The sequence below is a fragment of the Pecten maximus genome, chromosome 10 (assembly GCF_902652985.1).
Source record: "Pecten maximus chromosome 10, xPecMax1.1, whole genome shotgun sequence".
In the NCBI taxonomy this organism is placed as follows: domain Eukaryota; kingdom Metazoa; phylum Mollusca; class Bivalvia; order Pectinida; family Pectinidae; genus Pecten; species Pecten maximus.
This window is the reverse complement of record NC_047024.1, coordinates 22,997,986-23,012,501: the sequence shown is the minus strand read 5'-3', so window position 1 is coordinate 23,012,501 and position 14,516 is coordinate 22,997,986. Positions and strand designations below refer to the sequence as shown.

The 14,516-nt window shown below is 37.1% G+C and overlaps 1 protein-coding gene across 2 annotated transcripts in view; it reads left to right on the top strand.

The window, feature by feature from the left end:
- Window positions 1-14,516, top strand: part of LOC117336845 (myotubularin-related protein 13-like) — a 65,149-nt gene that overhangs the window by 17,524 nt on the left and 33,109 nt on the right. For both annotated transcript variants that reach the window (XM_033897503.1, XM_033897502.1), the window contains exons 5-21: window positions 290-406; window positions 874-1,006; window positions 1,537-1,645; window positions 2,110-2,223; window positions 2,817-2,897; window positions 3,411-3,524; window positions 4,011-4,139; window positions 4,904-5,002; window positions 5,448-5,602; window positions 5,945-6,110; window positions 6,965-7,114; window positions 7,361-7,429; window positions 8,022-8,222; window positions 9,171-9,287; window positions 10,856-11,052; window positions 11,646-11,812; window positions 12,409-12,482. In XM_033897503.1, the coding sequence (XP_033753394.1) occupies window positions 290-406; window positions 874-1,006; window positions 1,537-1,645; window positions 2,110-2,223; window positions 2,817-2,897; window positions 3,411-3,524; window positions 4,011-4,139; window positions 4,904-5,002; window positions 5,448-5,602; window positions 5,945-6,110; window positions 6,965-7,114; window positions 7,361-7,429; window positions 8,022-8,222; window positions 9,171-9,287; window positions 10,856-11,052; window positions 11,646-11,812; window positions 12,409-12,482 (2,192 nt within the window). The remainder of the gene's footprint in view (window positions 1-289; window positions 407-873; window positions 1,007-1,536; window positions 1,646-2,109; window positions 2,224-2,816; window positions 2,898-3,410; window positions 3,525-4,010; window positions 4,140-4,903; window positions 5,003-5,447; window positions 5,603-5,944; window positions 6,111-6,964; window positions 7,115-7,360; window positions 7,430-8,021; window positions 8,223-9,170; window positions 9,288-10,855; window positions 11,053-11,645; window positions 11,813-12,408; window positions 12,483-14,516) is intronic.

Here is a 14,516-nt window from a genome sequence, read left to right as displayed (position 1 = left end):
GATTTGGTGCAATAATATGTAAATATAACGGACTCCTAGAGATGGGATAAGTTTATAATCAGTAATTATTGGTAAGTGGAAAAAAAAACAATGTTAATATTGATTTGATAATCTAGAAAGCCGGCTGTGTTGATGATATTACTGTGACCATGTGTTGGTCTCTCTAGATCTGTGGTTACGTTTAATGGAAGTAACCATTTTGTTTTAGGTTTCTATGTAGGCTTTTGTTTTGATATGTGGATGAAATCAGACTGAGCACTGGTACATGGTAGATGTGTTTTATTTGTAGGTGGGCCCCAGGTACGGTTCTCAATTGGCGCTGGTGATCGCCAAGCACTACAACCCCCACTCAGCTCCAGCCTCCCTGTTTCTGGTTACACTGTGGCCCTCCTCTTCAAACAGCTAGGTAAGTGTTGTCACATATTAAATAGTAAATATTAACCCCTTTGTGAGCAACATAATACTCAATGACAATTATTCTCCTCTCCATAAACAATACTGCTCAAGAGACCAAAATTATTAAGAGACCACCTGTGCTGACAGACCACCAGTATTAATGTGATTACCTGTGTATGAAGACCGCTTGTATTAAGTAACTACCTGTTAACTGTCACCCTTGTATTGACACCACCCAAGAATCTACCTGTATCTAGAGACCACCTGTATTAATTTGACTACCTGTATAAGAAGACCGCTTGTATTAAGTAACTACCTGTTAGCTGTCACCCTTGTATTGACACCACCCAAGAATCTACCTGTATCTAGAAACCACCTGTATTAAAAGACCACAATATAGACTTCTGAAGGAGGTCTGAATACATGTTTGAGGACTGTTTTGCAATTAATCTAATTCCATGTGGTTTTGTCTTCCAGGTATTCAGAATACCTTGGTGCTTTTCTGTGCAGCATTGACGGACCACAAGATTTTGTTTCACTCACAAAGTAACTCTCGTCTGACAGATGCCTGTCGGGGCCTCACTGTTCTGTTTTATCCCTTCAAGTACAGGTACAGTAACTTAAAATAACTTCATCTTTAGAAAATAGAATATAAAATCAATATGTTTATAAGGGCAGGACTTTTCTGGGGACTTTCTGGGAGATAATCGATATATAGCTGGATCGATTTACAGTTTAAATTCGGTAATATTCATGCATGATTTTCAAAATATAAAAAGATCCCTGATGGAGAATTTCTAGTTATATCGATAAGTGATTTCACACAAGTGGCTTGATCAGGACATTGCATCAGAAATGATGAACATTTGAAATGACTGAAATCTCATCAGAAATAATGAACATTTGAACTGGCTGAAATCTCATCAGAAATGTTGAACATTTGAACTGACTGAAATCTCATCAGAAATGTTGAACATTTGAACTGACTGAAATCTTATCAGAAATAGTGAACAGTTGAACTGGCTGAAATCTCATCAGAAATGTTGAACAGTTGAACCTGACTGAAATCCATTGATAAGTTAGGATATTGGTCAGTTTGAAGTTGTTGTATTGACCGAATACCTTTTTTTTCTGTTATAGCTATGTATATATTCCTATCCTACCTGCACCATTGATAGAAGTGCTCAACACTCCAACCCCATTCCTGGCTGGTATCCATTCCTCACTTATGGATGAGGCCTCTGATCTCGTAAGTATTGTATAGATACTCACGTCTAAAAAGACGGTAAATGATTATTAGTGAAGGAGTTGTCCTGCTACCCAGTAGAAATTGTATAGATATTCTAATTAATTAGAAAATGATAAAGTTTTCAATTCAAATCGTATATGAACACTTATTTATTATTTAGCAAATTTTTCAATGAAAATAAATTAAAATCTTTAGTTTGTGAAATGTGACTGATTAAAAAAATATGTTCTGTGATGTCATATGAACATTTTAAAAACTTTTTCATAATTAAAACTTTGGTAAAAGATATTCAAAAATTGCCCTTAGTTTAGACATGATTTTTAGTTAAAAATCTTCACTTTCAGACTCTATCTCTTGTAACAGTGACAGAGTTGTCTGCCCTTAGCATTCTGGAATGGTGTCTGTATATCATCTGATGTTTTTTTCTTCATCTGTCTCTAACAAAGCTTTTCATTGGTTTTCAGTTAGATGTTATCGTTGTTGACTTAGACGGAGGAAGTATATTTATTCCTGAATGTGTAAACCTTCCCATGATTCCTGAACCAATTCTCACACGGACAAAGACATGCCTGAAGATGGTAAACAATAAACAATATATATTTGTAATAATGTGCTGTAAAAGTTGTTTGCTTCTGATTCAGTGTTTTATATTTCAAGTTTTGCCAGAATGTACAAAAAAAAATCTTCAAATTATTAGTTAAATAAGTACATTTTCCCCCCCAATATCCTTGGTTATGGAAAAAAAATTCATCTTCTTGAAAATAATAACCTTTACCGATTTTGTATTGCTTATGAAGTGTTGATACATAATAAAGTAATTCATGTTTAAGGCTGTGGGCACAAAATGTTTCAAACAAGATTTTATCAATATTTATCGGTGAAATGACTGGTCTTGTTATGTATTAAGGTACTGATGGTGTTTTATGTTGAATTTCTGTTTTGTGGGATCTAGTAAGACAAGTGGAAAGAGACATACTAGAAATGTTTTATGGAAAAGAGGTGGAGTTTCATCCAAATGTATTTTAGCTATAGCTATATTCTGCTGAATATTTCAAACTCCATTAACAAGATACATACATAATCATTGTAACCAATTATCATACGGAGTTTTTGTTTACATTTGTAAACAATAAGTATTGTTCAATAACTATTTCGTATCTATGAACAACAGGTATTGAACCCTGACCTCATCATTGCTGACCATGCATTTCCCGCCCCGTCTCCTAAGAAACCAGCCTCATTGGAACAGAAGGTGAGTTAACGCCATCTCTCTACCAAATATCATTGTCCATGTTGTTACAAATTGGAATTAGAGATTGCTTAAATATTCATCCGATTCTTTGTAATAATTAATGCTTTGTATCGTATCCCAATTTTAAAAAGAATATTTGTGTGATTGGGTTTGTGTTGTACCTTTCGGTTGCCCGTCATGTAATAATAATCAATCTACTCGAGTCAACCTCTCAGAAACTGCTCTACTGATTTCAGTAATTATAGGAACCATCTGTGGTCAATTTATATATTTCATGTTATATAATTCACAAGTTGTCATGTTCTGTAATTTTAGACAATTCCAGGTGTTTTCTGTGCCCATGATTTACACCATATGTTAATCAATTAAATATCTAAGACTAGATGATGGCATTGTTTTAAGTTGAAGTAGGATGCCGATAGCTCCAACCATGATATAAAATGTTTGAATATAACGTATATGGTCTGCTGTTAAGATATAAATTTGAAATTAAGAGAATTCATTTATTTTCAGGACAAAGAAATCCGTGCCATATTTATTCGTATGTTTGCTGAAGTTTTTGCTGGATACAGAACATGTCTCACGCTGATTCGTATTCATCCTGAACCCTTCATCACTTTTCATAAGGTACATTATTCTGTCAGAAAACATTCAGTAAACATTCAGTATACAGCCAGTATACATTCAGTATACATTCTGTATATGTTCAGTACACAGCCAGTATACAGTCAGTATACATTCAGTATACAGTCAGTTTACTTTAGTTTTAACATCTGATATTTTTTTTTTATTCCTAATGCATACTAAAAAGCTTGTTTGGTTAAGTTTTTTTTTCAATGATTCAAATCCATGCCAATTTATCGAAGATTGGGGCAAAAAGTAAGCTTTTTCCGAAATCATGAAATGGATAATTACTGGGGGTATTTCTTCATTTAAATCTATTTTCAACTATTATTTTTTGCAATTTCATAAACATTTTCAACTTTAATAAAAAGCAAGAGAAGAACCCGTATAAACAACAACGGCTTTCTGAAAAATTTCTTTGAACAATCATTATCTTAAAATTTTGTGTAAACCAATAATTCAGTTATAAACTTGAATTTCTTCTTTCAGGCAAACTTCCTTGGTCACAAAGGAATGGTAGAAGATGATTTCCTCATACGTGTGCTGGATGCAATGGCCTTCGGAGGATTTGTGGCAGAACGCGGACCACCGTATCGAGTCTGTGACATATTTGATGAGGTCAGTCATGACTAATTTCTTCGAGATATGCTTTCTTTTTTTTGTGGACTTATTTTTTTGGTAATATTCATTAAGGGTTATTATATTACATAGGTTCAGGACACCCTTGGTTGTGATTTTGTAATACAATGATGTATATAAATTTGAGTTGCTAGTGACATCAGAATCGTAGAGCCATGCAGCCTCAATATTGGTGAGACATGAGTGATATTTTTCTGTCAATTTCGTCAGATTGGTTCTTGTTGATAATCGGAAACAAAAAATTGATAAGCACAAGTTTACATTTCTGTCTGTTTAATATTACTCATGTTTGTTTTTCTAGTAATGTTATTCTTACTTTGACAAATTATGTCTTTATTACTAAAAATAAACTGTCTGCTTGACAGATGTACATGTATGCCGAAACTTCAATAAAATGCATGAGTAGAAGTAAAATAGGTTCGGGATTAGTTGAATCTTTATTTGGAAATGTAAACCCAGTTTTGCGGTAGAGAAGCCCACACTGTTCAGGTGAAGCCGGTAGGAGTTTCCAAGTAAAGAAGTTAAAAATGAGCCTGTTGTGATTATTTCCTACTGTTAGTTTCGCCCCCTTCTGTAATCGTCCTGGATTCTGAGAGGTTATAGGCAAGAGTATAGAGAGCCAACCTAACTCCAATCCAAGTAAAAACTCTACTCCTGAATCACAACGATTAAAAACTGACAAGAGTATGTGATTATTCAGCTAAGAGTTGACCGTATATTGAGGTGTCTTTTCTGTCTTGTAGGTGTATGCCGTTCTGCAGGAACAGCTGAAGGACGAGGTAAACAACCCTGAAAAAACCATGAGTAACATCAAGGAGATCGCCAAACAGCTACATACAATTGTAAGAACCAGTGGTTAGGGGAAACAAATTCTCTCTTTTTGACAAACGTTAGACACATTTAAGAATTTAACTAGATAATAAATTGACCTGTTGATATGTTGATAGAAAACTGAAGTGCACTCTAGATATATAGCAATGTTTATAAGGTCACAAATTATCGTCTTTATAGTAAATATGGATGTTTATTGGCCGTAAGGTTAAAGCATTAAGCTCTGCTTCACAATCGGTTAATATCACAATATTTGGGTTAATAAATATCCATATCCACCTCGGCTAAATACATGATTATATGCTATTGACCAGAAAGAAATATTCTATCATTGAGTATTGATCATCATATAAATAGAAATCTAATAATGTAAGAAATGAAAAAAACAAAAAACAAAAAAGAACAATGACCTTGCAATTTACAGTGTTATTGTAACAAGATGATCTTGTGTTACAGGAATGTCCCAATCCACAGCCTTATGTACAGAAGGTACCCAAACCAACAGAGGGGGCATACTCACGTATTCATCAGCCTCCCTTCCCCTACCTCGACTGGCAACATGTACAGAAGATAATAGACGAGGGGGTGCACAAACAACCAGTCAAGACCAAGTATGTGTCTGCTTAGATATATATCCATATCCGATGTTATAGACGGTCAGGCTCTCCTCTCGCTCAGTTGATCATATAGTATTATCAATATTCTGGCTATTGATAGAAAGTTTTTTATCTGTTGATTGAAAAGATAATGATTTATTTGATAAAAAGTCATTGCAATATCTATCTAACATTGGATAGCTAAACATTTTTTTTATCTGATTCTATGAAAATCTGGAATGAAATTTTTATGTGTACTTGGTTTGATAACACCCCCTACCCACCCTTACTCTTATTCCCAAACAAACCTCATCCCATCCCATCCAGCTATAGTTAATGTTTTTCCAAATTTCGCAGGTTCAATAACCTTCGACCCCCACAGCTGAGAATTGTGCCAATTGGTCCAACCATAACACTCATCACAGACAGATTAAGAATTGTCGACAACAACGCTCGTCGTCTGGAAGTTCTACGCAATTGTGTCACCTTCATCTTTGAGAACAAAATCACAGATGCAAGAATTGTAAGTTGGTCAAATAAGAAAAAAAATCTTTTTCATGCCGTATAGGTTCAGCATTTTGTTCTGTAAATTACTGTACTTCTTGAGAAGGATGAAAGGAGCCATGATGGCTCGGTCAGTAGAGTGTATGACTGTTAAGGCCTCGGTGGCCGAGTGGTTAAAGTGTCCAGACATTTTATCACTAGCCCTCCACCTCTGGGTCGCAAGTTCGGAACCCATGTGGGGCAGTTGCCTGGTACTGACCATAGGTCGGTGGTTTTTCTCCGGGTTATTCGGCTTTCCTCCACCTCTAAAACCTGACACATCCTTAAATAACCCTGGCTGTTAATAGGACATTAAACAAAGTAAACCAAATTGTACGACTGATGTCACATCAAGTGAAGATATGTTATGTGTGGTTTGATCCCCCACCTGGATTGGTTTACGTTTCCACCAGGAAACTTTAGTCACGAACAATCTTTTGTTTTTGTTGTTGTGTCTTGGAATAAGATCCTTATCTCCAATTTTTTTCCCTGGATAGCATAGACAGGCCTCCCTAGATATTGTCTACTGAGGTAGCCATCAGCTACTACAAGGTGGCCCACCTCAAATGACCCTTGCTGTTGACTGAGCAATAAACCTAGTAAAAACAATATTGAAATGTCAATCAAATCACACTAATGGGACTCAAGTTTATATTTTTGCAGAGAATGTAATAAAAGGGATCATCATCACTAATGATTTGGCCGTTAGGTACTTTAGCTGGTTGATGTAGATATCAGTAAAATTCGTCTCTAAAATTTAACTTGTTTATTCTAAATACTGGAAGTTGAAATTAAAGACAAAGAAGACTATTAACCATTTTGATATGTTTGTAGATTTTCCCGGCAGTACTGCGAGCCCTGAAGAGTCGGGTGGCACGTCTTAGTTTAACACAGGAACTGAGTTATCATATACGCAGCAACAGGGCCATGCTGGAACATCAACAGTTTGACCTAGTCGTAAAACTCCTCAACTGTGCACTACAGGTATAGTATACATAGTTGTCACTAAAACTGTTAACCTGTAAGGTATGTATCTTAATAATGGAACAGTCATATTTCAGCAGAAAAAAAAAAAGAAAAAAATGATGAACATGTTAAAAACTGATTAACATGTTATTGTGGTAAAATATAACCTTGTTTGCCAACATAGGAAACTTTTATTATAAGGAATGTTCTATATATGCATTAAGATTACGCCTATTGATATCTTAATTACTTTTTGGTCACCAGAATGACTCCAGTATGGACGAGAACGGAATAGCAGCAGCCATCCTTCCACTGGCCACATCCTTTTGTCGAGTAGGTACCCCCCACCGACACCCTCACCCCCCCCCACCCCCCACCCCTACCCCATCCGTTAATTACAGCTGTTCAACTTGTTTTGTCTGTCTTTAGATTATGTTAAGATTGATCTTTAGTTGTAAATTCATTATACTTACAAAACCTGTACAATCCAACACCTGAAGATTCTGACATCCTGTATAATCCAACATACTGCCTTATCTGACAGTAAATTGTAATCCACAAGTTGCTGGATTTCACTGAAGTAATACTTAAATTCCATAGATTTTTAATGAAACCAATCATAAAACTGAAGAAGTAAGAATTTGAAAAAATAGATGATTTTGTTGAAAATTAGGAGACCAGTTGCTGTTCATTTGTTAAATTGTTATCAATGCTCAGTCTTTAATCAAAATTGCTCCTACTTTATCAAATATTTACAGTTAACTATTTCAACCATCCTAAAGATTTGTTAATCAAATTTTCTCAACAAGGTCCAACATTACATTATGTTAATGAAATGGTATATTTAAACAAATTTTTGTGCCTATATTAGTATAGTTATAAGAAGTGTACCCATGTTGTAACACACATTCCCTTTCCTCTACAGAAACTGTGTACTGGAGTGATCCAGTTTGCCTACACCCTGGTACAGGAACACCCAGTGTGGTCCAATCAGCAGTTCTGGGAAGCCTCCTTCTACCAGGACGTCCAGAAACAGATCAAACAGCTATACCTACCGCAGTATGAGGAGCACATGATAATGGAGAAAAAACGGGACAGCTCCTACAGTCCTCCGCAGTACAGGAATGTATGTATACACTTAAGTAATAAACCTATGTCTGGTATAAAACCCATGTCTGGTAATAAACCCATGTCTGGTAATAAGTCCATATCTGGTAATAAGTCCATATCTGGTAATAAGTCCATGTCTGGTAATAAGTCCATGTCTGGTGATAAGTCCATGTCTGGTGATAAGTCCATGTCTGGTAATAAGTCCATGTCTGGTGATAAGTCCATGTCTGGTGATAAGTCCATGTCTGGTAATAAGTCCATATCTGGTGATAAGTCCATGTCTGGTGATAAGTCCATGTCTGGTAATTAGCCCATGTCTGGTAATAAACCCATGTCTGGTAATAAACCCATGTATGGTAATTAGCCCACGTATGGTAATAAGCCCATGTCTAGTAATAAACCCATGTATGGTAATTAGCCCACGTATGGTAATTAGCCCACGTATGGTAATAAGCCCATGTCTAGTAATAAACCCATGTCTGGTAATAAACCCATGTATGGTAATTAGCCCACGTATGGTAATAAGCCCATGTCTAGTAATAAGCCCATGTCTAGTAATAAGCCCATGTCTAGTAATAAGCCCATGTCTAGTAATAAGCCCTTGTCTAGTAATAAGCCCTTGTCTGGTAATTAACCCATGTCTGGTAGGCCATGTGGTAATATGCCCACCCTTTTATAAAGCAGTTCAGTAGAAATGTGAACTAGTTATATTTCCTTGTCCTGCAATAAGCCTACCCCATACTTTTATTGAATGATTCTGTATTGCCCCTTGGCCTATTACAAGATACGTAACCCTTGACAAAGTATGTACAATTAGAATAAAACCGATGTCATTATTAAGTCGTAGAAGTCTTTCAAGGGAATTAGTCACACATTCCATTGGACGATAATATACGCCTCATATTTACACTGAAGACAAAAGGATACTGTATACAATACTAAATGTTTTTCATTTAATTTTCAGGAAGATGAGCTGCATGTGCCCTCATATCGTGGCTCCTCTACGACACCAGATGCACAGCGACGGCTGTCAGGCTTCAAACCCAGACAGATTGGGGCACTGGAAATAGCTGCTGAACAGGTGAATTAACCAGATATTACACATTATTTATATGTGTGAACTTTTGAAATGGGATCGAGTTGGCTTCAATAACTTCAAACACCTTTAAATCTGATACCAGACCAAACGTTACATTAGTTGATGAGTAAAGCCGTGTTGTTATACAGTAAGGCCACATAAAATCAGTTTTTAATTTCTCTAGCAGTACCAAATTAATTCAGAATTGAATGTCAGCTTTAATCATTGGATTGTGAAAATATCTGAAAAAAATGTGATCAAATATATTTCCAGAGTTGTTTTTAATTTTGGATTTCAAAGTCTTAGGGTTCTTTTGTTTTGTAAGCTTCCACTAAGTAGACGAAAACAAAACATTACAATTGGTATGTGCTGATCCAAAATCAAAGTAATCTCTGAAACAACTTAATAATTTAATAGCTTATTCTACTTCAGACTGGGTTTAAATCTGTCTCTGTGGAAAACAGCCAAAATGGGATTTATGCAACTTTAACAAAATCAGGAAGAAATTTGAAAGAATTAGCAGTATTTTTTCACAGAATAAATAAAAATGAAAAAAAATTATTTGTTAGTGCATTTCATACTCTAAAAAGTGAAAATCTAAACATTAATTTTTTTTTGGTATATTTAACGAGATAAACAGTTTGAGATTTCCTTGAGTGGATAGGAACAAAAGTTTGACAGTAGTTGCGTGTGAGATGCAGACAATCTTGAGTAAATGTCACAATACATGTTAGGGTAAAGGGTCGGCCTAAGTCTGTGCTGTGTATGTTACAGTTGGTGGTTTGCCTAAATCTTGTACATTGTTTAAGGTAGGTAGACAATGTAATCCTATCAACATGTGTGTTTTTACATTGAAATTGTTTATTTGTGTTTCTGCTGAGATAGTGACCTAACAGATATAGAGTTGGATTGTTACGATTCTTTTGAGAAAATTAACTGAATTTAAGATTTTTCTAACCACTGGTGTTATGTTGATGCTGAGGAAGTGCTCTAACTACAGGAATTACCACTCATTTGTACCAGTCTTTTCCATCTTTGTGATTGGTTGAATTTAATTTTCAGAGAGTTATTCTGTGCATTCTTAATAAGTCTCTGTACATGATGATTTATTGTTTATTCAGAATATTTTTGTAATAACTAAAGGTTAGCTCATGTATAACTGTTATGAAAATATCGAAAAATTAGTGGATTCTGTAACAAAGAATCTGTGTCAGTTTTGTCATCTACAATTTAAAAGTAATAAATGAGCTATAAATTGAAGACAAACCCATTTCTCGTGCGTATATAAAAGCTAAGAGCGAGGCCGACCCTGAGTCTCAAGCTGACTCCTTATGTTGTATATTTCAGTTAAGAGCTTGGCCGACCCTGACCCTCGAGCTGACTCCTTATGTTGTATATTTCAGTTAAGAGCTTGGCCAACCCTGACCCTCGAGCTGACTCCTTATGTTGTATATTTCAGTTAAGAGTATGGCCAACCCTGAGTCTGGAGCTGACTCCTTATGTTGTGTATTACAGTTAAGAGTATGGCTGACCCTGAGCCTGGAACTGACTCCTTATGTTGTATATTACAGTTAAGAGTATGGCCGACCCTGAGCCAGGAGCAGCAGCTGGAGATGATGAATAACGAGGAATCCACTGTGTACAGTCAGGCCATCCACTACAGTAACAGGATGGTGTATATGAGGGTTCCCCTGGAGACGACCAAACCTATCAAAACCATCTCACCTCACGACTGGGAGAGCAATAGTAACAGTAACATTACTGCCAGGTTAGTACAGCTAGGGGTCCTTCTACACAGGTGGTCACACTTCACAGGTGGTCGCACTACACAGGTGGTGACAATACACAGATGGTCACATTACACAGGTGGTCATACTACACAGGTGGTCATACTACACAGGTGGTATATATTGACAGCAATTCACACTACACATGTCATACTGCACAGGTGTCACACTACACAGGTGGTCACACTACACAGTATCACACTACACAGGTGTCACACTACACAGGTGGTATCTATTGGCAGCTATTCACAATAGACAGGCTGTTGCACTACACAGGTGACCATTCTACAGACTATACAGGTGGTCTTTGTCTTTGTGCTATTTCACTGCAACAGGTCTCCCATATATTGTTTGGTGAGGTAGCTACCAGCTACTACAAGAACTTGAAAAAGACCCCATCTCAGAATAACCCTGGCTGTTCACGGGGTGATAAACCAAACAAACAAACTTTTATTCTCAGTGTCCTGTTATAAATAATGATTTTTTTTTACATATGAAAGGGTTTAATCCAAACCGTACACTGAGTCAAGCACCAGCTTTGAATTATGAGAATATAATTAATTCTAACTTTCAGTCTGGCTGAGAGCGATAGTATTGATGCGGAGAGTGGATTTGATGAGACGGAGATCTCTGACGTTGGAGCCACAGTGGTGCGGTTTGTGACGAGGTTCGTGGACAAAGTGTGCAACGACAGTGGAGTAACGCAAGACCACATCAAGGCTCTACATCAAATGGTTCCAGGTATGTATTGTATTAAAATGATTCCAGGTATGTATTGTATTAAAATGATTCCAGGTATGTATTGTATGAAAATGATTCCAGGTATGTATTGTATTAAAATTATTCCAGGTATGTATTGTATTAAAATGGTTCCAGGTGTGTATTGTATTAAAATGGTTCCAGGTATGTATTGTATGAAAATGATTCCAGGTATGTATTGTATTAAAATGATTCCAGGTATGTATTGTATTAAAATGGTTCCAGGTATGTATTGTATTAAAATGGTTCCAGGTATGTATTGTATTAAAATGGTTCCAGGTATGTATTGTATTAAAATGATTCCAGGTATGTATTGTATTCAAATGATTCCAGGTATGTATTGTATTCAAATGATTCCAGGTACGTATTGTATCAAAACGATAGTCTTAATATATTGTTCGAAATGTCTAACAGTTCTGGAATTAGACATAACCATTTTACCTGGGTTGTGATTGGTCCATAATCACTTCCAGTGGACTTTGCCACTTAAGGTGAAAACAGCTAGAAGACAAATATACGACATAATTACAGTTCTTTTTAAGATTTCCTAAACCAAAAATATTTGTTCTTCCTTCCAGGTGTGGTTGCCATGCATATAGAAACACTGGAGGCCGTCCACAGGGAGAGCAAGAGGCTACCGCCAATACAGAAGGTAGGCAGGGAATTGTGGGATACATTTAATAGCTCAGGGCAGATACAGAAGGTAGGCAGGGAATTGTGGGATACATTTAATAGCTCAGGGCAGATACAGAAGGTAGGCAGAGAACTGTGGGATACATTTAATAGCTCAGGGCAGATACAGAAGGTAGGCAGAGAACTGTGGGATACATTTAATAGCTCAGGGCAGATACAGAAGGTAGGCAGGGAATTGTGGGATACATTTAATAGCTCAGGGCAGATACAGAAGTTAGGCAGGGAATTGTGGGATACATTTAATAGCTCAGGGCAGATACAGAAGGTAGGCAGAGAACTGTGGGATACATTTAATAGCTCAGGGCAGATACAGAAGGTAGGCAGGGAATTGTGGGATACATTTAATAGCTCAGGGCAGATACAGAAGGTAGGCAGGGAATTGTGGGATACATTTAATAGCTCAGGGCAGATACAGAAGGTAGGCAGAGAACTGTGGGATACATTTAATAGCTCAGGGCAGATACAGAAGTTAGGCAGGGAATTGTGGGATACATTTAATAGCTCAGGGCAGATACAGAAGGTAGGCAGGGAATTGTGGGATACATTTAATAGCTCAGGGCAGATACAGAAGGTAGGCAGAGAACTGTGGGATACATTTAATAGCTCAGGGCAGATACAGAAGGTAGGCAGGGAATTGTGGGATCGTTTAATAGCTCAGGGCAGATACAGAAGGTAGGCAGGGAACTGTGGGATACATTTAATAGCTCAGGGCAGATACAGGATGTAGGCAGGGAAATGTGGGATACATTTTATAGCTCAGGGCAGATACAGAATGTAGGCAGGGAACTGTGGGATACATTTAATAGCTCAGGGCAGATACAGAATGTAGGCAGGGAATTGTGGGATACATTTAATAGCTCAGGGCAGATACAGAAGGTAGGCAGGGAACTGTGGGATACATTTAATAGCTCAGGGCAGATACAGAAGGTAGGCAGGGAATTGTGGGATACATTTGATAGCTCAGGGCAGATACAGAAGGTAGGCAGGGAACTGTGGGATACATTTAATAGCTCAGGGCAGATACAGAAGGTAGGCAGGGAACTGTGGGATACATTTAATAGCTCAGGGCAGATACAGAAGGTAGGCAGGGAACTGTGGGATACATTTAATAGCTCAGGGCAGATACAGAAGGTAGGCAGGGAATTGTGGGGTACATTTGACAGCTAACAGTCAATATGACTGGCCAGATTAAGCCGTGGGATACCTTGATAGGTTACATGGTCCATATGACTGATAAGACTAATCCATGGTGTATAGTGTACTTTGTTTTGATACTATTTGGTCCGGAGCGTCTTTGTGTGAAATTATTTGTAAACTTAAACTCAGTGTCAAATTAAGCATTTAACTTCCTGCTTTGTCCTGAGACAATAATTTTCCTAAACAGGCACTTTGATACTTATATGTCTGTCTGAAATTGGTTCTTTCTAAAATTCCAATGTCAGATTTCTCCCTGTCAATGGGTCCTGATCTTGTGATGTCATGACCACAGCATACATGCCATACCTCCCGGCGTGAGACAAAATCTCCCTTATTTTCAAGTCATTTATTTCCTCCCAGCAGGAGAGCCAAAATTCCCGTATTTTGTAATTCCCTCCGGTATTTTTGCCGACGCCATTTTTGTTTACAATTCAGTGTTTTTCTCGCGAGATTTGGCTAAATTTAGCGATCACGTGATCCATCTGTTCACGTGATCACTCAATCAAAATGGCGCCCATGGACACGGCTTTCACACGAAGCTCTGGCTAGTGTAATGTTTGCGCTAGAATATCTATCACCATGAAATAAAGGCAAGTCGCTTACAAACAATTTTAACCCCCTTAGCTAACAGACTTGAATTATGGTTTGTTTTCTTTTAGGACCATACTTTGATGATGGTAATTGATACAGAGTCTGGTCAGACGCAAAATCACACGTGTTTTTCATTTACCATGTGTATCGTTGATCAGTGATAGCAAGATGAAATCCGATAATTTCTTTTAGAAAACTATCAAAA